This window comes from Hippopotamus amphibius, chromosome 15 (assembly GCF_030028045.1).
Source record: "Hippopotamus amphibius kiboko isolate mHipAmp2 chromosome 15, mHipAmp2.hap2, whole genome shotgun sequence".
Classification (NCBI taxonomy): domain Eukaryota; kingdom Metazoa; phylum Chordata; class Mammalia; order Artiodactyla; family Hippopotamidae; genus Hippopotamus; species Hippopotamus amphibius.
In genome coordinates this window covers 44,674,368-44,700,445 of record NC_080200.1, presented here as the reverse complement: position 1 = coordinate 44,700,445, position 26,078 = coordinate 44,674,368, and the positions used below count along the sequence as shown (strand labels likewise).

The following is a 26,078-nucleotide window of genomic DNA, read 5'->3' as shown; positions in this document are numbered from 1 at the left end:
CCGCCTCCTGCCCCCTACATCCTCCAATCCGGAACTGCAACCGGGTGAGCGCGCGTTTCCACCCGGGAGAGGAAGCTGGGCGGCAGCTCTGGCGTCCAGGGCCTCTGCTCGCTGGGGAACCGCCCGGCGCGGAAACCATGAGCGAGTCCGCGGGAGAGCGCGCCCGGCTCCGGCGCTATCCTGAGCTCCCTGTGTGGGTGGTGGAGGATCATCAGGAGGTGAGAGGGCGGCTGCCGGGCTCTGGGGCAGAACGGCGAGAGAACCAAGGAGGACTGTTTTCTGTGAAATGGGTACAAAGTAGCATTCATAGGGCGGCTGGTATTCTGGTGTGCATCGTGTGTGCATAAATCTTTTAACCCGGCGCCTGGAGTTTACAGACATTAAAGATATTTTCCTTTTTTGTAGTAGTGCTACTTTAGAAGAGCTAAAATGGTGCCCTCATCTAGATTTCTGGAAGCCTACGGAAGAGTCCCATGATCTAAGACTTTTTTTTTTTTTATAGCTTTAATATATGCCTTGGGAATTCTCTGGATATTAAAGAGGAAGAGGGTGATTCCAGATGTGTGGATGAATAAAGTTAAGAGAATAGGAAGGAAGTTGGGTTTCGCAGGACCTAGAGATGGTGTGTATGGATCTGAGAGAGCAAACATGGGTCAGGTGGTGCTTTCAAATTCAGTCTTCAACTTAGAACTCTAGAGACTGTAACAGGACAAAGAGCGTTGCTGACGACCTAGCCCAGCAGCACCATCCCAAAGGTGTGGAAAAGACCCAGAGACCCAGGGAGCTTGAACACATCTCTATTGCCAGGGAGCTTATTAACTAGCAGTTCTTTTCCTGAATACCAGTCCTTGTCTGATTCCCCACGTTATCTTTGTGTTTGTGGTGGGGGCGACATGGAAACGAGAAATGCCCATTAAAACCTTTGGAGGTTTAACTTGGAAGTTCTGAGGAAAAAATAAAGCTTGAGATGATTGTCTCAACCACGTGCAATGAACAAGTATCATATTTTCCTGTTTTTAGCAACTTGATATGCTTCAAATTACGTGCAGTTATGTTTAGCATTGTGTTTCAATCTGCAGTTGAGTATATGCTTATGATTTCAGTGCCAGTTCTGAACGGTGCATGTGTGTGTCTTTTACAGGTTCTGCCCTTTATATACCGGGCCATTGGCTCAAAGCATCTTCCTGCAAGTAATATAAGTTTTGTGCATTTTGATTCACATCCGGACCTCCTTATTCCTGTGAATATGCCAGCTGACACTGTATTTGATAAGGAAACACTTTTCGGGTAAAATGTGGTTTTTGTTAATATCGTTTATGTATCTGAAATACAGTTTGCAGTAGATAATAAGCAATTAGGAGAAGTAGTCTTTGCTAAGCTCACGAGTTTTGCTTTTGGTTTGTTTGCCTTTTTTATTTTATTTAGAACAAGTATGGACAAACTTTTTCTAATGAGCCAGATAGTAAGTATTTTAGGCTTGCTGGCTATATAGTCTCTGTTGCAACTACTTATTTTTGCCCTTGTAGTGTGAAAGTGACCATAAACACCATGTAAACAAGTGTCAGTGGCTGTGCTCCAATAAAACTTTGTTTGCAGAAACAGGTGGCCCAGCCAATATTTGCCAACCTCTACTTTAGAGTTAGAATTTTAAAAGTAGGAGACTTTAGAAATTACCTAAGCCAGTTCTCCCTTCTTCACGCCTTTGAAAGTCTGGATGTGGAGACACAAGAAAATGTGTCTTGAACACACAGTTCAATAATTATATAAGCAGCACATCTTTACTTTGTGTATCCTTTCTTCCAGTATTGAGTCCCTCCAACCTCCCAATTTGTTTATTTTCAGGTCACAGATCCTGTTGACTTTCAGTTGTACAGAATCATAGAGATGGACATGAAATTGTAATTTGTACTCCATTCTTCAGGAAAGACATACCTAGTGTACCTCTAAATAGTGACTTACTAGCCTCTCTTCAGTGATATAGTTCCCTGAAATCCTGTCACTGTCTCCTTACTTATGTATTTGTTACAGTGTAGCCTACTCTTACAAAATGAAGAGTTACATAGCAGTAATTTCCTGTTACAATGTAAAATTAAAATATAGGTGCTTGTGTGAATTAATTTTCACCTACTACATGTTGACTCTAAAACTAAAACTCGGGGCAGTAATTTCTAAAGGAATGTGGTAGCTCTACCATTGTCCTTACTCTCATATTTAAAGATTTTATATTTTAGAAATTTAAAAAAATTATGAACCAGGTATGATGACTGTACAGTTAGTCATAGAATAATAATTTTTAAACTTTTTTAATCTCAGGATTCCTGTACACCCTTAAAAATTCTTGAGTTTTTTTTTTTAATGTGGGTTATATTTATTGATATTTACCATATTTGAAGTTAAAACTAAGAAATATTTAAAATATTAAGTCATTTCAAAATAATAGACCTTTATATGTTAGCATAAATATTTTTATGAAAAACAAATATAGGGGCTTCCTAGGTGATGCAGTGGTTAAGAATCCACCTGTCAATGCAGGGGACACGGGTTCGATCCCTGCTGCAGGAAGATCCCACATGCCACGGAGCAACTAAGCCCGTGCGCCACAACTATTGAGCCCATGTGCTGCAACTACTGAACCCCACGCGCCTAGAGCCTGTGCTCCGCAACAAAAGAAGCCACAGCCATGAGGAGCCCGCGCACCACAACGAAGAGTAGCCCCCGCTCACCGCAACTAAAGAAGGCCCGTGCACAGCAAAAAAAAGACCCAACACAGCCAATGAAATAAAGAAATAAATAAATTTATTAAAAATATATATATATTTTCTAAAACAAAAAAAAACTTAGAAGAGTAACAATGTGTAAATTTTGCAGATCTCTTTAATATTTGCCTTCACAAAAGACAGCTGGATTCTCAGATTCTGCATTCAGTCCATCACCATATGTTGTTTTGGTGCAAGTATATGAAGAGTATTTTTCAGATAATTGTGAATATTCTTTAATACTATACTAAAACTTGACAAGTGGTCATTTCATAAAGCTTAGTTGGAATGTAGAATCCAGCAATTCAGGTTCAGATCTGAATAACTATGGTTTCTCAGTCAGTCTTCCTTTCAAGAAAAATGGTGTTCCGCTTGCAATTCCATTACAAGTGCTTTTCCTTGAGACAGCCATTGTACTTCCAAGAATATAGAGAATATAGCAGAAGTGCTTGCTGTGCACTTCCCATCTCGCCATACAGATTATTTTAAAATGTATACTCAGGATCAAGGTTTAATAAAATTTTGAAAGACATTCTCATGTGAAACTGGATGGGGTGTGGGGCACTAGTGCTTGAATACAGTGACTGCTAGCAGAGCTGGTGCCTTTGCCTTGGGTAATCTTAGGACATCAACTACCACAGCTTTGCAGTGGTGTCAGTGTAAATGTAAATGTCAGTGTAAATGTCAGTACAGTGAAAAAGGGAAATAGTGCCTTGGTGTTTTTAGAAAAATTGTTTTGAACTAGTGGTCACACTGAAAATGTCCCAGGAACCCCTCTAAGGTTCCTCAGACCACACTGTGAGACCTGCTATCATAAATTATTGTTCCGAATGAAATTACATTTGGAAAAACCTACTCACTGATAGTTTTCATGCTTCCTCTCTCTTTCTTTTCCAGAGAATTAAGTATTGAGAATTGGATTATGCCTGCAGTTTATGGTGGCCATTTTTCTCATGTAATATGGCTTCATCCCACATGGGCTCAGCAAATCAGAGAGGGCAGACATCACTTTTTAGTAGGCAAAGACATGTCTACCACAACAATCAGGTAATTTCCTTGTAATTATGAGTTTGAAAGCGACTGAATACTTCTATCTGATTTTGAATCCCTGTAATAACTTATAAGTATCTCTACACACAAATGGAGTCAGAAGAGTTCTTGAAACACCAGGAACAAATTTTCAAGTCTCTTGATCTTTTTCACACATCATTTCTATTTTGTTGCTGGTCATGTTGGGTTTTGAATAACATGATATTCATACTGTGGAAACCTGGCTCTGTTGATGACTAACCCCACTGAATCATTGAAGTACCTTATAGGCTTATATATTTAATGATACATTTTATTATTTCCTTCCAATGTAACTTTTATGGGCTACATTTTAACAGTTCTCAATGAAAAAGCAAAATTATCTCACTTTGGTTTTTAAATCAGTTCAATGGCTGAAAAGTAGATTTGGGGTTTTAATTTTATTAATGTGGTGAGCTCTAAATAATTACTTAATCTAAATTAAATAACAGCATCCTCTGACTTGAGTTACATGTGCAACTATTTTTGTTGTATTAGCTATTTAACCAGTGTTTTATGTATCTTGTGATACTATAATATCTTTAGAAATATCAGAATGTTCTTGGCTTTCTAAATTCTCTTGTTATGAGATGAATGTTTTAAGCAGTGGAATCATAACTTTCTAGAACCTGAAGGATAGTGGGGTGAAATGGTAATATGTTGAAAATGAAATACAGTCTCACTGAAAATGATACTTTTTATTCCTGATTTATCCTTAATGATACAATTAACTTTTGTTGTAGGTTCTTATCAATTGGACAAATAACTCTTTTGTGTATACATAAAAACTGTATTTATTGAGGATATAATAACAAATAAATAGGGCTCCACATATAAATATTACACATAATACTGGTTTATATGAAAGCGTGGTAGGGCTTTTATTGATTGAGTGCTTTGGTGAGTGGGCCTAATTTAACCTGTAACAGGTTTCTGCAAAAATCAAATTACTTTGAGCAATCTGAAACAGACATTTGAAACTCAATGTATAATAACAATATTAGGAAGATTTTGATTATCTCATGATTTTAGTTAATCCTGCAAGTAAAAATTTATGAAAAAGACATACATATAGGTATGCAGTCTGAGATGTATGTGTGTGTTTATACAGATACGAACAAAGTAAAATGTTCCTTATTAAAGAAAAATACAGATTTAGATTGAGGGATACAGCCTTTGTCTTTTTTAGGATGGTATAGTTTTTAATAATCTTGGACATTAGTTTTATTATGTCATTAATCTTTTCTTGGAAAATTGTATCTTTTTAAATTTAAGGCTGTATATGCTGGAGGAGAGTGCGTGGGAAATAAATGTTAACCATTATTTTAATTGGATAGATCCTCCCTCTGGAAGAAGCATTTAGTTTTGCTGTTCAAAGTACTTACAAAGGCATAATACAGTTGAAAAGCTAAGAACATGCTGATATGTCTAAAATCAGAAATCTGCAACTTATGAAATGCATTCTGCACATGCACAAGATTTTTTTAAGTTTATCATATTAAAATATTATACTTATATAAAATTTAATAAAGCCCTGAAATATGTCAGAGGGAGCTCCTATTATTATTATTATAATAAATTATTTCCAGGTATAATTTTTCTCTTAAGTAATTTTTTGGTGGGGGGTAAAGTTCCAGCTGGTATGAGAGAGATCCAAAGCACTGGCTAAACAGGATCATTTATTTCTTTCTCATGTTAGTGTTTACCACACGCAGTCCAGGGCCAATGCAGCAGCCCTACAGTTTGGAGAACGCCAGTTTCTTCTGTCTTTTTGTTCTACCGTTTCTAGAGTATTGCCTTTGTCCTCAGAGTCCAAGAGGGGCTTGCTACCACCACATTCACATGCCAGTCATGGGGAGGGGAGAGCCAGGATCTGTGTGCTTCTCTTCCACTCACGGCTCTTGGCCAGAACTTAGTCAAATGGCCACACCTAGCTGTAAGATAGACTCTGAAATATGGTCTTTACTTTAGGCAGCTGTGTGCCCAGCTAAAAATTTGGGGAACCCTATTTCCATAGAAGATTAGGAATTACAAATATTAGAGACAGCTCTCAGTTTTTGTCAAATATGTCCTTTGTTGTATTTTTGAAATTCTATATGAAATGTCAGCTAATTTGTCCATTCGTCTTTAATTTTTTCCTTTGATCCAGGGTCACAAGTACAGATCATTACTTCCTAAGTGATGGTCTTTATGTAACTGAAGACCAGCTAGAGAACCAAAAACCTTTACAATTGGATGTAATTATGGTAAAACCTTATAAACTCTGTACCAATCAAGAAGAAAATGATGCAGTGTCTTCTGCTAAGAAGCCAAAGCTAGCACTGGAGGACACAGAGTACACTGCCTCTGCCCATGGTGAATCTTGTTCAGAGGGACTGGAAAAGGACACAGTGATGCAGAGAAGAGACCAAACTTGTCTACAACCATCATGTTCGTGTTCTTCTGAAAGCCAGGAATGCCAGACTACAGTCAGCACTGGAGAAATTCTGGAAATTTTGGAGAAAGGAGATGCATTTATATTAGATATTGACTTAGACTTTTTTTCAGTCAAGAATCCCTTCAAAGAAATGTTCACTCAGGTAAATGTGGGTTTTGTGGGGGGGCTTCTTAGGTTTTTTTTTTTATGATGTGGACCATTTTTGAAGTCTTTATTGAATTTGTTACAACATTGCTTCTGTTTTATGCTTTGGTTTTTTGGCCATGAAGCATGTGAGACCTTAGCTCCCCCACCAAGGATCAAACCCACTCCCCCTGCATCGGAAGGTGAAGTCCCAACCACTGGACCACCAGGGAAGTCCCAAATGTGGCATTTTTAAAACATGACTCTGGAGAATTGTGTGACATTTCTGTAGATCAGGGATCAGCAAACTTTCTGCAAACAGCCAGATAGTAGTCACTTTCTGGGGGGCCCCATATGGTCTCTGTCACGTACTCTTCTTTGTTCTTTTTATACCCCTTAAAATTGTTAATACCATTCAATTTTTGTATAGCCACTGGAGGGCTATAGAGAAGCAGATTGTAGGCTGTAGGTGCTAATCCCTGTTCTAGATAGTGTTCATTATTTTGGATTTATTAATTGGGGTAGTGTGTACACAGGTGGTTGAAAAAATAAAATCATACACAGTTGACCCTTGAACACCACGGGGCTCAGGGCACCAACCCTCCACACAGTCAGAAATGAGCGTATAACTTTATACTGGGCCCTTGGTGTCCACAGTTCCACATCTGAAGATTCACCCAGCCCTGGATCATGTAGAACTGTAGTATGTATTGAAAAACACCACATATAAGTGGACCCACGCAGTTCACACCCATGATGTTTAAGGGCCAAATATAGTACAAAAAAGTGTATACATTAAAAAGTGTATATGTCACTCTCTTATTCCTTCCCCATTCCCCCAGTTTCTCAGAAACAAATACCATGGCTAGTTTCTTGGTGTATCTTTCCAGAGATATTCTCTGTGTATAAAACCCCATGTGACAAATTTTTCACTGAACAGCGAGGTGCCCGATGACACATGTACTATTTGCAGCTAACGATTCAGTCCTGTGATCCTTCAGGTACCGCATCAGACCTTAAATGCAAATCACCAAACACTGTTGTTATGCACAGACCTGAGGTCGAACTATGTGTGCAGGTAAGAAACTGATAAATTCATCACCCAGGTGCACATTCCCAGGTGCATTTTATGAGCACGTGTAACTGCTTACCTTGACAGATGGGAGGTTGTTCCAGGTCGATTCTTTCGGGGATTCAAATTAACTGTCTGTTTTCTACCTGAGTTCAGTATTTGATTTATAACAATGATGTTGCACTTCGCATTCCCTATTCTATATACATATCAAAAGCCATTATCTAAATTATCAAAGATTTCTAATAGGTACTAATTAAAAATAGGTGAACAACACAGAGGTTGGGGTGCCGATTCCATGTGCAGTCAAAAATCCAGATATAACTTTTGACTTCTCCAAAATTTAACTGCTAATAGCCCGCTGTTGACCAGACATGTTACTGATAACTTAAACAGTAAATTAGCACATATTTGTTATGTGTATTATATAGTGTATTCTTATAATAAAATAAGCTAGAGAAGAGAAAATGTTGAGAAAATCATAAGGAAAATACATTCACGGAACCGTACTGTATTTATCAATACCATAAGTTTATATCATGTTTGTAAGATAAACCTACATCAGTATTGTCTTATATGATACAAATGCTGTTATATGTATTACTAACACTAGATATCAAAAATGAAAAGATAATGTGACAGAGTCATATTTAGTTACAGTTACAATGATTCATGCATGGATAACGAAGCAGCAGTGTGACTGCTCTATGGTAGCCTAGTGTAATTGGTATGATTGCTTCATGGTAACCTAGTGTGTACACTAATGAATGAATTGTTACAAAAATTTTATGGCATACCATATTACAGCCTTCATAATACAGTGTTGGAAGCATTATTTTTTTAAAAAACGACTTATGTGATAAGCTGATATGCATTTTCTCCGATTAGGAGAGAGGGGCATCCTGTACGGTAATGTAATTCTTTGAAAGCAAAGTTGTAAAATAGTAGGAAAACCAACACGTTATTAATTTGATAGTAACGTCATTCATCTTATGTTTATGTAAGGATAGGTTAGTATCTGTGTACATTTTATGCATTCATAACACACCTAACTTTTTCTGAATTTTTTCAATATTCCTAGGCTATATAGTTAGTATGAAAATTTTTTCAAATTGTTGCAAATCTCCAAAAACTTTTCCAATTTTACTGAAAAATATCTATGTATAAGTGGACCTGCGTAGTTCAAACCCATGTTGTTCAAGGGTCAACCGTAGTGTAATCTGGAGCAAGAACGGGGGACCTAGAGTGCTCTCCCAACTTGCAAATGGGGGAGAAAAATTGCCCTCTGTTTCTTTCCTGCTCTTGTATATGGACCAGTGACTATAACTACCAGTGTTCAGAATTAGGAAATGACCTTAGAAAAAATTTGCAAAACATGAGAATGGGTATATCTGGAAGCAAAAAAAACCTGACTTTACTAGTTTATCCTGCAAATATACTCACCAAATATTTGTGATGGGGATTTCTGAAAGGTTACGTAAGAAACTTAGTGGCAGTTATTCATTTTCCAGTGCTATAAGGAAACTGGCAAAGTGGAGATTTTGTTTCCTTTGTACCCTTTGGTACTGTAGAACTTTTTGAAAAGAGCATGCATTATACTTTATAATAGTAATAATTTTTATAATTTAATAGCTATTTTTTTTAAAGAACATGTTCACAAGTCAGAAAGAGTTAAGTTCTATTTGTTACTTCTGTTTATTAGCTGTATGATCTTGGGAAAGTTACTTAATCTTTCAGACCCACAGTTTTTTCAAGTATAAAATCAAAATAAATAAAAAAATAAAATAAAATAAAATAAAAATAATAATCATACCCAACTCACAGGATTGTTATGCTGAGGATAGTGCATGGCACTGTGCTTAAGGAATTTTAGGTCTTGCATGTAACCCCTTCCTGACAGTGCTCCTAAATAGGGTTATTGGGGCCAGATATACATCCCTCCAGTTGGGCTGCCTGGCTGTGCTAAATGAGCGGAGACATTCTCCTGCAAAATCCTTCCATTGTACCTGCTTCCAGAATTGCCGTTGTGCTCCAGAGTTCTCTTCTGTGGCTAGGGAAAGGGCTGCAGAGTGAATGTGGAGAGTTTTGTTATTGTCATTACTAAAGATACATATATTTCCCGTGAGTAGCTAAAATCTATTTAAATCCTAGGATGTATCCATTTATAGAGTAGAATATTATTAGAAATATTTTCATCTCATTACCTTTTAGCCATCAAGTCTTCTTCCATAAATAATTTTTATACATTCTGGGCATGCCCAGATGGGTAGAGTTACCCTAAAGAAGTGATAATATTTACAGTGAAATATGAATTATACATTTTCCCTGATTTTCCCAAACTAACCTTTAAATGATCACCTAAAGTGTTCTTGTGTCACAGCCTTTTTTTACTTAAAGCATATCATTGAAAAATTAATCTTTTTTTCTAGTATATGGATTTTTTGTTTTGTTTTCCAGGAGGAGTACAAAATCTTACAAGAGCTGTACCAGTTTAAAAAGCCTGGTACCAACCTGACAGAGGTATCCTCCATTTGTTTCTTTTGGGTTTGCCTATTTATCACATACCTAATAACATCTTACATGATGTTAGAGTACTCTCAAACAAATGTCCAAAAGCTTGGTATGTGTTTCTTGGGGAAGCCTGTGGTTAGTACCTGAAAATCACGTGTTAACTAATTGAATTGAAATTTTCATTGTAATGAAATTTCACTTGTTTTTTGAAAGAGTAACTGTGTAATCTCAGCTTTTCAATGTGTTTAAAGGAAGATTTGGTAGATTGTGTTGATACCCGAATTCATCAGTTAGAAGATTTAGAAGCTGCTTTTGCTGATTTGTGTGATGGTGATGGTGAAGAAGCTGTACAGAAATGGGCTTCAAATGCTGGGTAAGACCCTCAGATATTTTTTTCCCCAACTCTACTGTATTTTAGTGCTAGGTATATTGCTAAATTTGCTAGATAAATTGCTTTTTAAAAATCAGTATCTTCTTTTGCTATGTGCATTACCTATTCAAAATATTCAGTGCAATTTTCACTTAAAAGTAAAATGTTCATAGGCATCCCTGAAATATAAATACCATAGAACTTTATTGTCACTAAGGAAAGCAGAGGTAAGGAAGAATAAACCATAATAGTATTAATTCTGTCAGTAAATACTGATCAGGTACTTTAACATAAGTTAATGCTTTTTCTCTTCAGTATAGGGAGCTAGTCCTAAAAATGATTCCCTCTGTTTTGAAATTATGATGGAAGAAGGAGGTATAGAAATAAGTCACAGAACATGACTCTTCCTAGAAATATTGAAGAATACGTACAATTTTGTGAAGTCTCAAGCCAAGTTTAAACGTAAACAAAACAAACAAAATAGTCTGACAACTTTGAATCTGAAGTCTAGCCCATACCTGGAGCCACCTGCCACTGAAACCCACTCACGCTCTGGGCACACTTAGCTCTTCACCACCTGCAGGCAGTTCTGTCACAGACTTGAAGAGATAACAGGCTACAGAAGTGGTGAGGTTAGACTGTGATTGGAATTGGAGGGAAAGAAAGAATAGCACAAAGGAAAAGTGAGTAAGACAGCAAGAAACGTCTCCCCAAACTTACAATGCCCAGAAAGGGTCAGACCCTCAGCACAAAAGAGGGTCTTCACTATTCCTAAGGAAGTAGATGAGGTGGGTGATTTAGGGTCCAGAGGCCCAGAAAGTGTCGTTAATAAAAAGGGAGAAGTAACAAGATAAGGGGGTAGACAGGCCTCCATGCCTCCCTTTTTCTTTATTTTTTTCCCTCCCAGCAGATGAGTGGGTATTGGAAGAGGAGAGAAACATTAATTAATCAGGGCTTCAAAAGAGTTCCACCTATATTAAATAACTTAAATCATGAACCATTATTATTGTATTAGATAGTATAGAACTTTTCCAGTTATAATTGTATATGTCAACAAATATGTTGTTGATTTTTTTTTTTTAACTTTTGGAAAACTGTCTTTTTTCATCACAGTGTGCTAAACGCAGTTTTCTTGCCAATCAAAATAATTTTTAAAGTCATGGTAGAACTTCCATTTTTAAAGAAGAGGAAAATCTCAGTTTCTGAGTGCTAATTTTCAATTGTTAACACAATCTGTAATCTTTTATGTAAGAAAACAGCAGGGAACATTTATTTCTTAATATTTTAAGATGATATTTGAACAACTTTTTCTTTCATTTTCCAAGCATCATATGAAACATACTGTTAATGGTAAATTTTGAGTGTAATGTATCATTTGCTACTGTAATTTTAATTGAGGTGATGTGATGTTTAATTGAGGGGTGTTTTTTTCCAGGATGGAATCACTAGTTCCACTTGTACAGAGTTTGAAAAAACGAATGGAAGCTCCAGACTATGAAATGGTAAATATTTATATTGAAGTATAAAATTGACCCTTTAAGAAAGGCATTTTTCTGGCCAGAAAAATGTGCTCTCAGTTAAAGTGATTCCTTTTTATTTGTGTTTCTGGAAAGTGTGAATGGATTTTTTTCTTTTCATTTTTTTGGTAAAGAGAAGTGAAAAAAAATACGTACTTTTTAGAAGCCAGAACACTGGAAAAATTTTCCAGGAAAAACATGCTTTTGCCAATTTTATGTATGAAGCAAAAGTGCTGTGAATTTTTTTATTTTGTCTATAGTGAAATCTCTCCTTGCCAGAGAAAAGATTTCTTTTAGAAAAGAAAATGTCTAAATTTGCTCATTCTTTATTGATTCATTTTTTTACCCTTCCCCCTTATTTCTTTCTTCTCTGTCTGAAAACTTTTCTGATTGTAAAAACCAAACAGAAAGACAAAAGAAGGCATTGTGGCCAGCATATCCTAACTGTATTAGCTATATAACTTTGCCAACTGCAATCTAAATGTTGTGGGAAAAGAGGATGCCTTTAATGATAATTTCTTTTATTTTTATATCATTTTGCAGTATTTGAGCATAAATTTTCCCATTTGAAGTTCAGGTGCCTTTTCTCAAATTTTGTGCCAGAGCTGAGATCTCCAAGATCTCAGGAAAGAAGATCTGCTTCTTTTACTTCTGGTGTTTATTTTACTTTAATAAATTGCGACTTTGCTTTTGTGTTTTATTTAGTTGTGAAATATAATCAGACCACCTTATTTGAACTGAAGTTTATGTATTGATTTAATGCTAACTTTGTAAGAATAAAAAATGCCAGCAAAAGAATATTTTGGTTAAATCAGAGCTAACTCAAGACTCACTCTTTTTTTTAATGGCAGTTATTAAGGATAATAGTGAGAAGACACTTAAGGTTTAAAAATGATTTGAGCTCACGTGATATTATTGAATGTGTCTTCATGCAGGTCTACTTTAGTCATTACATTGCATCTGGATTTTCTGGTGGGGGGCAGGCAGTTTTGTACATTGTTTAGGAAAAGGATGGCTCAGCTCATAGCAGATTATGTCATCAAATATGATGTGCCCAGAGCTGCAGGGTTAGAACACTAAGTGTTTTGATCATTGTAGTGGAAAAGAACATGCAGAGTCTCTCTTTTCAGTACATTGGTCATTGCCAGTTAACTCTTTGATGTGTACCAGAGCCTCCAGTAATATAGTAGAGTAGTGTTTTTTTTTCCATGCTTTGAATTTATTTACCCTAGGCAAAACTACAATACATTTGAATTCCAGTTTTCAAAACTTTAAAGCAGAGGCTGCAAAATGTCAACGTGTGGGCCATTTCTAGCTCTCAGGCATATTTAGTTTAGTGCTAAAACTGAAACACCAGTTATTTACATTTAAAACACATGTGTGAGGTATCAGTATATATGGTTATACATAAAGCATACAGAAGAAACTCGAAGCAGTAGGTTCAGTAAGGTAGGAAAAAGACTTCCCCTTGTATCCTCTTGAAGCTTTAAATGTAGTACCCGTGTGTATTTAAAAAGTAAAATAATTTGTTGAAAGAAAAGTGAGAATACTATGTATGGATTTATGTCAGCTTTTAGAATCCAGGTGAAGTGGATAATTTGCTAGAAAATGTAAATTATCAAAATAGACTCAAGTAAAGACAGAAACTGAATATAAAATAAAGAATTATTCCTAGAAGAGCATCAGGCCCAAACTGGTATACAAGCCAGTTCTTCCAAAACCTCAAAGAATAGAGAACTTCTATGGCTTGGAAACTATTAAGGAAAGAACAATCCTAACCCACAAAAGTATTAAAAATTCATCAGCAAGGCCATTAATAGCTAAAGAATCTTCTAAAAATAACAACATTACCATGTAATTTTTAATTGTCTTATTTTCAGGTTCACCAGGCTGGTCTAACCTGTGATTATTCAGAACTTCCTCACCATATCAGCACAGAACAAGAAATTGAATATCTTACTCAATCTGTGTATTATGTTCTAAAAAATTTACCAAAACCTACTCTAGTGACAATTGCAAGGTAAGTGTGGTAGCTTGAATAACGGCCCACCAAATATATCCACATCCTAATCTCCAGAACCTGTGAATATGTTGCCTTGCATGGCAGAAGGGACTTTGCAGATCTGATTCACTCAGGGATCTTGAAAATGAGATTATCCTGGATTATCCGGGTGAGCCCAGTGTAATCACAGGGTCTTAATAGCAGGAAGGCAGGAAGGTCAGAATCAGAGAGAATAGAAGATGCTAGACTGCTGGCTTTGAAGATAGAGGATGGAGCTTTGAGCTAAGGAGTTCAGGCAGCTAAGGAGTTCAGGCAGCCTCTAGAAGCTGGAAAGACAAGGAGACAGATTCTTTCCTAGAGCCTAGAGAAGACATCCAGCCCTGCCAGCACCTTTATTTTAGGACTTCTGACCTCCAACAGAACTGTAAGATGATACAGTTGTTTTACTGTGAGTTACTAAGTTTGCAGTAATTTGTTACAACAGCAGTGGGAAATTAGTACAGTCTCCATAGATGAATTTAAAGATTACTAATGCAGTAGCTCTTACCAATTTTTTACCTACTCAGCTTGAAATTCAGGTGTTATATTTTTTCTTTCCTATTAGTGATGGTTGGCAAACAGCATACACTTCTTGTTATCTTATCTTTGAAGTTAGTGATGTTATCTAGTTGAGCATAAGAATTTCCCATTTCTGTGTCCTACAGATGAATAATTGGCTGCTGCCATGTTATAAATTTGAATTATAAATGTGCTGAATAGTTACAACAATTTAATAAAAATCTCTTTTCTGTGTTAATCTTTGGACTCATTCTATATGGAACTGTGAGTTTCTAAAATAAGTACTTTAAATGCTCAAGCAGGTAATATTTACAGAGCTTATAACAAATATTTTGTGAATCCTTTTACCATCCTGAATGAAATTCATAGATAATCTAATCTACATACACACATAAATTAAATATGTTTAGATAGTGTATATAATATGTAGATGATGTAATTAATTGTCTTAGTCCATTCAGGCTGCAGTAACAAAAATATCTTAGACCAGGTGGCTTATAAACAACGGAAATTTATTTTTCACAGTCCTGTAGTCTAGGAAGTCCAAGATGAAAGCACCAGCACGTTCAGTGTCTGGTGAGGACTTGCTTCCTGGTCCTAGGCAGCCATCTTCTCCCTATAACCTCGCATAAAAGGAAGGGGTGAAGATGCTCTCTAGGGCCTCTTTAATAAAGGCGTTAATCTCATTCACAAGGACTCTACCCATGTGCCCTAATCAGCTTCCAAAGACCTCCCACCTCCAAATATGTTCACACTGGGCATTAGGAATTTTGGGGGCACACAAACATTTAGTTTATAGCAACAACCGACCTACACACATAATTTAAATATATGCCTACATATACACACACACAAAAATCGTAACATAAAGGAGAATTGAGAATAGTTGATGATAAATTAATATGTATTGAAATGCCACATCACACTGGCATCTTTACAAAGAGTCACTAACTGTAATAGTTAAAAATGGAGACAGCCAGCGTGTTGTATTGCGCAAATACCATCAGCAGCACTGCCAGAGCAACATGGTTCTTCTAGTGACAGCCACCTCTTGGTGAAGTTCTGAACTTAAAGTCCAATCTTCCCCCAATTCACGGAGAATTTGCATACCTGGATTAAAATTTAGTTTAATCCATTGTCAAAAATACTTTGTTCATATGTAAAAGAGTATTAAATTCTAGGCTCAAAAAATTAAAACCAGATTTTTCACATGTAAGTGCTCTGTGAACTTTGGAAGCTATGCAGGACACAGGACAATTCCTATTCCTGTTGCAGGACTATCCTGCGTATTGTGAGCACTCTGGCAGCCCTGCCTTCTTCCCCTGGTCCCTGATTGTCATTGTGACTATCAAAAATGTACCTGCAGATTTCTAAAACTCCCTCTTAGGGGTAGCTCCCATCAAGAGCTACTAATACTGTTTTAAAAAAGCCAGAAATCTTTGTGAAAGCATTGAAGTGCCTCTTATTTGTTAAGGCTAATAAATTAAGCTTTTATGTATCATGCTTTCTTAAAGTAGGTCTTTATCCATATGTATATGTTAGACAGTATTGAATAATTTTAAATTGCTACGTCATTTATCATGTGGTACATGTTTACATCAGGCCTCAAAAATAACCTAATCATCTTAGAATGAAATGAGTTCATCAGAAGTCTTACAGATTATTTCTTTAGGTCTAAAGTACTTGTGATAAGGAGTAGGCTAGATAACTAATTCCATTTCCTTCTAGAAAGATTTCTATGCCACTTTCCAATCCTGTGGAATTTCCGATGGCTTTCCTCACTCCAGTCCAGAACCAGGAGACACTGATAAAATCGTTTTAGATCCTAGTTCAGCTATAATTGTCAGAGACATTGCCACTGCCTGGTGCCACTCAAGTTGCAGTTGGTGATTCAAGAAAGACCAAAAATACAGCTTCCTGCCCCACCCCACTTTCCGCCTTAATGCCTCGTAAGAAACTAATCCCAACACCAGCACATCTGCACATTTCATTTTAGATGATCCTGTACACTTGTATGGTTAGCAAATTGTTTGTAGAAGCAGAACACTTTTATCGGTTGGAAAGCCTCTACCCTCTTGATTTCTAGCCTGAGTGTACACGTAATAAAAGAATGTGAAACATGATGCCCAGTCACTAATATAATTAGCCCCAGTGTTCCCAAGCAACATCCCCCTTTCAGGGAAACAACAGTCTAGGATTAAGCACTGAGGCTTTGAAGACATGCTGTATGGTTTTGAATCCCATCACCAGCACTTACTAGTATGTGACCTGTGTAGGTTAATCTTTCTTTGTTTCAGCCTCCTTTAAAGGGATGGTAAATGAACCTATTTCATAGAGCTGCTGAGAAGATTAAAGAATATAATTCATGTAATGCACCTGACATAGAGTAAATGTTTAGTAGCTTTCAACTGATATTATTCCAAAACTCAACACAGCTTCATTTCTAATTTACATTGAAATCAACACATGCAGGCTTTTCCTCACTGCACAGAATGCTCTCATCCTATTTATGTGTATTTTTCTTTTCTTTTTCTTTCTCTTTCTCTTCTTGGTTCCAGGTCAAGTCTGGATGATTACTGTCCTTCTGAGCAAGTTGACACCATTCAAGAAAAAGTCCTCAGTATGCTACGCTCCCTCTATGGGACTCTAGACATTCACCTGGTGTATTTAGCAGAGTCCACTCCAGCTTGAAACATCACAACACTAGGCTTCTATTACATCTGATGTCGTAACAAGATTTTCATTAACTTATTTGCAGACAAGTCTTCCAGAGAACAGTTTGTTTTTATATTAACTTTCAGTTAAAATCTTTCAGGTATTTTGAATCTCCAAACATATCACCAGTTGTTGAATGATGGCGGGTTTTTTTTGGCATCAAGTCTACCCCCAGTTGAAGGAACCGTTGCTCATCTTTCTTGTCCATCACTGTCATCTTCAGTTTTGTGAGGATTTTTTCCTCTTTTCCCCTCTTACCCTTAGGTCAGTTGGACTGTATGAGATCCATTCATTTATTCATTCACTCAACCAGCTGACATTTTTTGAGCACATACATGTGCCGGACATAATTTAAGTGCTGGGTCTATGGTCACAAACAGACTAGACAAGGCCCCTGCCCTCTTGGACAGCTGAGAAACAAATTATGGATTGTGAGGCGTGTTAGGAAGGAAAGGAGAACCGCAGACATGTCTTAGGCATTCTCTTAGTACTCAGGGCACACTGGCCTTACAGGAAGGTACCATTCTCAAAAGCTACTACCAAAACATAATAATAATAGTAAACTTGCCAGTCCATGAAAGTGTTCCAGGAAGTCTGCCTTTCCAAGACTTAGACTTGTGGCCCAGCTCTCAGCAGTGTTGGTATTGAGGAGGTCTATTTGAGTAAATTTAAGTGAACAAAAAGTAACTTTTCTTTGTAACTTTTCTTTGCCAATCAGAAAAACCCTGAAGGATGTTTTGTGGCTCCAGATGGTCAGTATGGACATCAATTATCATGATAGTTCCTGAGTGCCACTTCATGGGCAGTCTGGATTGATCATTTTTTCAAATAAACCAGCTTTTTATGTAAATAGTAGGGGGAAAAAGTTAAATCCTTAATTCTGATCTACCATAAATACCCAAGGACATAACTGCCTTCCACCAGCCTCTCTGTGAGTAAGAGACCCTACCTGAGTTGCTCTTGATCATGGAACTTTTCGTTTACTTAATTTGCCGAAGTCTTCCCTTCAGTATTCCGCATGTTCAGTAATCATTTGAAACTACCTGCTTGGTTTCCTTTCCTTTAAAGGGTAGGTTGGCATTTAAAGAATAAAACATCCATCAGTCCTCATTCCTAACACAGCAGTCCTTCTCTATTCTGGTCACTCACTGGAAGGTTATATCTGTCATTGCAAATTAGTAAGTTGGCATTCTGTACATTAGTATCGTGTGAGTTTGGTTCCTGTGATACAAAAGCAGGAGCCCATTTCAGAAGCTGAGGCTATACAGTTTCACTTCCTTCGAAGACCTTCCTTGTTGACTAGTCAGCCAGCCTGCAGCTAGAGCATTCCTACTGTGTCTACCTTCAGACGGCCTTCACCAGCAAGCAGATCTCTGAAGCCAGTCGATCAGGCATAAGCACTGTTTGAAGCCTTAGCAGCCTAACTGATGCAAATCATGCCAAGATCAAGTCAAGAAGCCTTATGACCGAAACATAGCAGAGCATCGGGGTAAGAGTGAGAGCTTCCAAAGGCTACTGCCTGGCTCCAGTGCCCACTCCTCCTCCATGTTCCAGCCATGTGACCTCAGCCTCAGCTTCCTCTTTACAATGAGAGAACTTAAGGCACCAGGATATTGTGAGAAATAACACATGTAAAGCCCTCAGCACAAGAGCCATTCAGCAAACATTGGCTGTTATTTCCAAACTCAGCCCTACTTAGAGTATCCTGTGATGGCTCTCCTCATGCCTCCTAAACCTTATTATGTGCCCTATATTATACATCCTGTTGCATTCATTGCTGTCTGAGAGCAAATTGAACAAATACAGGTACAATATTAATATAGGAACAAACCAAGGATTGGATGTATTAACCACATGAGCCCAAAAGGGCTAGAAGATAATACGTGTAATCTAATGATTGTGTCCATAGAATATCTTTGTTATAAACATAGTGTCAGTTTTCCAGCTTTTTTGTGATCTATTCTCATGGATAGATGAAACCTGATAACTGTGTTCTACAATGCTTATGTCAACATGACATAAAAATCCATGATTTTGTGCCTACAATTCAAATCTAATATTTGACACTACCATCCGAAAACTGTAGATATAAACTTTTGGTCCCTCAAAAGAACATTGCTCTTCGAGTATAGCTTTGCTGACTTTTGGAGGGGTGGCACGGTTCTTCACTTCTGATTTTCTTTCCATATATAGAGTCACCTTCTGACTGGCCTTGCTCTGCCCTTTTACTCACTCCTCCCCTGCAGGGAAGAGTGAAAGGAGGAAATTATAGAATGCCTTTTTATAGCAGTATGTTCTGCTCTGCCCTTCCACGCCAGAAATTTGTAAGAACAGGCACAGTTGTCCAGTGGTACTAGTGGGTGGCAAAAATCTCTCTATCTCTGGGGTACAGTGTAAAAAGCCAATAGTTGCCACAGATTTAAGCCATGTTCTGTAATATCAGTTTTATCAGTAATGACATTTTTATGTCCATCTGCCTGAATGCCTGTGCCTATTTCTAAGTTGTTTAAGAGCTTATTGGCAAATGCTGATATTATTGACCTTCCTCAAATCCCAACTTGACAATGCTTACTTGTTAAATAGTATGGAAAGCTTATAAATGCAGGTAGCTCTTGGAATTCCAGTGCAAAAGGAGGACACTCTCTGACCATTATAAATAAATCGACAATATACCGTCTCTTTATACAGTCTGTTTTTCTGCTATGCAGTGTAGGCATTTCAAACTTCTTTTAAGATTTATTTTGCTTACAAAGTTCTAAGGATTTGTTTTGCTTTTAAGTGCTTTTCTTGGATAGCAGGCTCGTGTTTTTATTTGACATCATGCTAAGGCAGGCAACACAGCATCCTAGTAGACTTCCTATAGAAGCAGCAACCAATTATAAAATATAATAGGAGAAAAGATCTTACTTATAGTAGCATAACTTCACCAGAAAAAGATACTTATGAATAAACTAAATGAAAAATTACTACCTAAACAAGGAAAATTTTACGAAGGTATTGAAGAATATAAATGAAGGCATGAATATCTGTGGAAACATTTATATAAGAAGATTCAACATTATAAAGATCAAACTACATATAATGCAATTTCAGTAAATATACCAAGGAAATTTTATTTTGACTAGTGATGCTGGTTCTAAAGTTCATATGGAAAATGAGGGAAACCAGGAAAAAAATTGCAAAATAAAAGTTAATGAATTGAACCTACTATGTGCCAAAATACATTATAAAATTATATTAATTAAAATAGTGCATTACTGACATGAGCAGGCAGACAGATGAATGGAACAAAGTCCAGAAGCAGACCTATATTAGATAAAGTAAGGATATCTGGTTTAAGGAAAGAGAGAAAAAAAGAATAGCTCATATAAAATGAAAGATTATTTTTCATTTTCATGAAGTCCAAAACAGGTGCTCCTGCTTGGCAGGCTCTCCTCCAGGCAAGGACTCTGGAGCTCATTCTTGCAGCTTTAGCTCTGCTCCCTGCAGCACGTGGCTCCTCAAGTTTTCTGGCGGATATCTCCATCCTACCTGGCAGAGGCAAAGAGGATGGAGGATCATGTGTGGGAGGCTTTCATGTGCCAGGTCCTAACTGCAACGGAAGCTGGGAAGCTACCCTGCTGTGCGCCCAGAGAGAGGAAGGAGCAGGTTTGGTAAATACCTAGTGTTGTCTCCCACAAAACCCAAATACATATGGAGATTAATATATCACCAGGGTGGCATTCAATATCAATAGGGAAAGATGAATTATTCAATTAATAATGCTGAAGAACTAGGAGCTGTCTCAAAAAAAAAAAAAAGTTGGATTCCCAATTCACTCCTTACAGCAAAATAAATTGTAATTAAATTAAATTTTAAAGGGGGAAAAAAGGAAGAAAACTATTAGGAACCACAAGAGAAAAGGGAAGGCCTTTTTGTAAATAAGCATGCCTGCCTGGAAGACTCAAGGAAATGTGAGGTTAAGACTGTGTCATGCATTCACCCAAATACAGCTATTCCAGGATTCACAATCCTATTTCTTCCTTTTCATGGCCCTTACATTAACACAGAACACCTGCACTGGCTTGCACTTGGCATCCCGTTGTAGCTCTGGTATAATTCTGGCAATAATTCATATTCCGAGGCTAATATTCAGCATAGTCTGCCAACCTGCTGCAAGAGGTAAGAGTCTAATTAAAGTCAGACATGAGGGACTTTCCTGGTGACACAGTGGTTAAGAATGCGCCCACCAAGGCAGAGGACACAGGTTCAATCCCTGGTCCGGGAAGACCCCACGTGCTGTGGAGCAACTAAGCCCGTGTGCCTCAAGTACTAAGTCTGCATGCTGCAACTACTGAAGCCTGTGTGCCCTAGAGCCTGTGCTCCGCAACAAGGGAAGCCATTGCACTGAGAAGCCCACGCACCCAAATGAACAGTAGCCCTGGCTCTCTGCAAGTAAAGAGAGCCCGTGCGCAACAATGAAGACCCAACGCAGCCCCAAAGGAGAAAATAAAAATAATATTTTTTTTAATTTAAAAATTAAAAAGTAAAATAAAATGAGCCATGAAAGCCTTCTGGCTCTCGTGACATGCCCCAAGTTGATGGTTGGCTGACCTGGTGTGCCAGTCCCTTTCTTCAAGGCTTCTAAGAGAGTTAAAAGAAGTCAGCCACCTCTACAATCCTTATGAATTCCATTGCCCCACACCTTTCAAGAGCTACTGTATATTCCCTAGCCTGGTCCCTTCCACCTGTTCCTCATTCCTAAACAATCAGAGGTGAAAGTCTCAGTAAACGTGCTGCTACAACATGCCATGGTTATCATTCCCCCACTTAGACCAGCAAGGAGCTTCTTGATGCTCCCTGACCAGAGAGTGAGCAAATTCTCTAGTCCCATTCTTTTTTCTTTTTTTTTTATATCTCACAATATTTATTTATTTATTTATTTATTTATTTTTCTATTTAATTTTTTTCCATATCCTTATTGGAGTATAATTGCTTTACACTGTTGTGCCAGTTTCTGCTGGACAACAAAGGGAATCAGCTGTATTTATACATATATCCCCATATCCTCTCCTTCTTGAGCCTCCCTCCCACACTCCCTATCCCACCCCTCCAAATCATCACCCACCATCGAGTTGATCTCCCTGTGTTATGCAGCGGCTTCCCACTAGCTATCTATCTTACACTTGGTAGTGCTACTCTCTTACTTCATCCCAGCTTTCCTTTCTCCCCCTCGCCCTGTGTCCTCAAGTCCATTCTCTACATCTGCATTTTTATTCTTGCCCTGTTACTGGGTTCATCAGTACCATTTTTTTAGATTCCATATATATGAGTTAGCACACAGTATTTGTTTTTCTCTTTCTGGCTTACTTTGCTCTATATGACAGACTCTAGGTCCACCCACCTCACTACAAATAACTCAGTCTCATTCCTTTCTATGGCTGAGTAATATTCCATTGTGTATATGCACCACATCTTCTTTATCCATTCATCTGTTGATGGGCATTTGGGTTGCTTCCATGTCCTGGCTACTGTAAATAGTGCTACAATGAACATTGTGGTACATGTTTCTTTTTGGACTATGGTTTTCTCTGGGTATATGCCCAGTAGTGGAATTGCTGGGTCATATGATAACTCTATTTTTAGTTTTGCAAGGAACCTCCATACTGTTCTCCACAGTGGCTGTACCAATTTACATTCCCACCAACAGTGCAGAAAAGTTCCCTTTTCTCCTCACCCACTCCAGCATTTCTTGTTTTTAGATTTTTTGATGATGGCCATTCTGACCGGTGTGAGGTGATAACCTCATTGTGCTTTGACTTGCTCTGGATACGGGGATCTGAACCCGACTCCCTTTCGATTGGCTGAGGGCAACGGAGGCCATCGCCCGTCCCTACAGAACGGTGCTCGCCCATCTCTCAGGACCGACTGACCCATGTTCAACTGCTGTTCACATGGAACCTTCTCCACTTCCGCCTTCAAAGTTCTGGTTTGAATATTTGCTACTACCACCAAGATCTGCACCTGCGGGGGCTCCACCCGGGCCCACGCAACATAGTGTGTGGGGTGGGGGATCACCGCACGCTCTCTCCAACCGCTGGCAACGGCCAGGTGTGGGCCCGATGCTCTAGCACCATCCATTTTCAGGGCTAGTTGATTAGGCAGGTTGTTACTCATTAGCGGATTCCATCTTCCATGGCCACCATCCTGCTTCTAGTCCCATTTTTGACCGTCAACCTTCCATGGCCATGTCTGGTACCAGTTTAGGTCTCCCCAAAAGCAGACCTTGAGGTGAGGATTAGGGGACATGTAGTTTATTGGGGAGGTGATATCAGGAAGGGAGGGGTAGGGAAAGTGAGATAGGGAAGATAGAAAAGTCAATAAAGGATACATCAAAGTGAAGATTATTGCTATAGTCAACAGGAGCTGAATTCACTCTGAGGAATTGGCAAGAATTGCCCTCTGAAAGATGGAGACGGTTACATGTTTATCCACTGATTCCTCTTCTTTATTGGTTGGGGATTGCCTCTGAGAGGCTGATATGCTGTTTCTTCCCAGCCACCCTGGGAAGCCCACCCTTGCGGACTGGGGCACGGTCCGTGGCACCTCAGAACAATTCGGGAAGAGAAGCAAAAATACAGACACAAGTTGGATGCTGTCAGAATGTGCAGGAACTGTTATTTATGGCTGCAGGTAAAGTTACAGGCTGGGACATCAATAGCATCTGCTACAGCAAGAATTGAGATACCAATTCTTTCTATGTTCCTTTCAAGCAATTTTAAATAGCATCTGTTGTGTTGCTGAAGGTGTGGAGAAACAGCACACTGATGTACTCTTGTTCAGCATGTGTAATGATAGAGCCTCTGTGAAGGGCAATTGGATGGTAACTGTCAATATTGAAGGTGGTCCAGTGGTTAGCACTCCGCACTTTCACTGCCGAGGCCATGGGTTCAATTCCTGGTTGGGGAATTCCCTCAAGCTGTGAGGGGGGGCCAAAAATTATATATAATATATATATTGAAGGTGTATACATTTTTCATCCAGGTTTAGGAATTTCACTGCTAGGAATTGATCCTGAAGTTATCGATGCAAAGCCTTTCATAAAAATATTTTCATTGTAATCATAGAGGATTGGGGAGAGATTTCCTCCACAGAGCATTGGGTAAATTATTGTACATCCACACAGTGGCACCCTTCAATAGAAGCGAATCCTCTCTGTGTAATGATATTGAGTGCTCTTACCTGGAAGCAGCAGCAGAATGATTAATAGTGTATTCGGTACACTATTGTACAGTATAAATGGGAACAGAAAAAGCGCGAGGGTTTGTATATGTACAAACTGTCTCCAGAGGGAGATTCCTACATGCTATGGATTTTATTCTTCTTACAGCTTTTCTGTTGTTCCTAGGGACTTGGGATAAGAGGTGGTGGCTCCAGGGTAGTATTCATCTACCAAATGATAGACTGTGAAAGCAAATATGAAAACTGACAAATGATAGCAGAGTACAGCAAAGTGACTGGATAGCAGGTAGTCATTCACAAATTGGTAGTTTTCCTGTTCACCAGCAATAGATAGAAACTGTAGTGGAAAGGAATTTGCAACAGAAACCTAAGTACAAAACACCTAAGAATAAACATATCAATAAATATACAAGATGTTTACAAGGGGAAAAGTAAACTATAGGACATAGAAGAAGACCTAAATAAATGGAGAATATTAATGGTCTCAATATTTTATGATGCCAGTGCTCTCCAAATTGTTTCATAAAGACAATATAATCCCCCAAATATCCTAATATCATTTAGAATATAGTTTAACAAGCTAATTCAAGAATTCATAAGGCTACAAGTATATGTGTAGCTTAGACAATTACGGAGTGGGGGAAATCAAATGATCAGTAAACATAAAAATCAGTGTTATTCTCCCTGGTCATTACAGACATATAAAGTAAAATAAGGGGTAACCTTTCACCATGTAATTGGCAAAAAATTAAAAAATGTTGATACTACCAATCAAGAGTGTTAGGAAATGGCAGTCTCCCATTCAGCTGATAAAAGTGAATTATTTCAGCTTCTCTGAAAAGCAACTTAGCAGTAACTATGAAAATGTTAATTATTCATTCTCAATGACCCAGCGATTCCATTTCTCAATATCTACCCTATATGCACTAAACATGTATTTTAAGTGGCACACACAAAGGTATTTTTACCCATAGTTTATAGTTGCAAAGAAAAAAGGTCAACCTAAATACCCATCAATACAATAATAAATGGCTACATAAGCCACGGTAAATCCCTACTGTGGAATATTATGTAGTAATTTAAAAGAATGATGTAAATTACTATCTATTGACATGCAGAGAATAAAAGGCAAGGTTTAGAATACTGAATTCAATAGCATCCACTTATGAAAAATATAAAACACCACAAAACAACACTAAACACTTGTACAGGTACAAGTGCGTGATTCTATATTAATTTTTAAAAGATATGCACTACCCAGGAGAGTAGCCACTGGCCACATGGGGCTATGTAAATTTACATTTAAGTTAATGTTAAATTGATTTAAAATTCAGTTTCTCAGTCTCACCAGCCACAACTCAATGGCCATATGTGGCCTGTGGCTACTGAACTGGATAGCACAGGTACAGAGCACCTCCATTATTGCAGAAGGCTCTACTGAATGCTGCCTGGAGTCTTAATATCTACAACCTTCCCCATCAAAGAGGGGTCCCTAAGCCAGCAGCAGCTAGGAGCTTGTTAGAAATGCAGAACCCTGGGCCCCTCCCCAGACTTAGCAAGCCAAAATCTACATTTCAACAAGGTCCTTAGGTAATTTGTATGATCGGTGAGGTTTAAAAGCTCTGCTCTAGACTCCAAATAGCACCATCATCACCAGCATTGAGAAGCTCCTTTTATTGTTCTTCCCTCAGCACCTGGTGAAGACTTCCCATTCATAAAAGCTGCTCC

The 26,078-nt window shown here is 38.1% G+C and overlaps 1 protein-coding gene across 1 annotated transcript; it reads left to right on the top strand.

Annotated features, from left to right (window-relative positions):
* The first annotated feature begins 52 nt into the window (after positions 1-52).
* C15H5orf22 (chromosome 15 C5orf22 homolog) lies at positions 53-17,979 on the top strand. The gene is made up of 9 exons (XM_057710071.1): positions 53-218; positions 1,142-1,287; positions 3,654-3,803; positions 5,974-6,403; positions 9,914-9,976; positions 10,219-10,340; positions 11,773-11,839; positions 13,735-13,874; positions 16,973-17,979. Exons 1-9 carry the CDS (start codon positions 138-140, stop codon positions 17,103-17,105), a joined length of 1,332 nt encoding a protein of 443 aa, XP_057566054.1. The 5' UTR covers positions 53-137; the 3' UTR covers positions 17,106-17,979.
* The last annotated feature ends 8,099 nt before the right edge of the window (positions 17,980-26,078 follow it).

Coding starts and splice junctions, on each gene's coding strand:
- C15H5orf22 (XM_057710071.1), top strand. CDS start 138: ATGAGCGAGTCCGCGGGAGAGCGCGCCCGGCTCCGGCGCTATCCTGAG. Junction 219..1,141: donor TGGTGGAGGATCATCAGGAG/GTGAGAGGGCGG, acceptor TGTCTTTTACAG/GTTCTGCCCTTTATATACCG. Junction 10,341..11,772: donor AAATGGGCTTCAAATGCTGG/GTAAGACCCTCA, acceptor GTTTTTTTCCAG/GATGGAATCACTAGTTCCAC.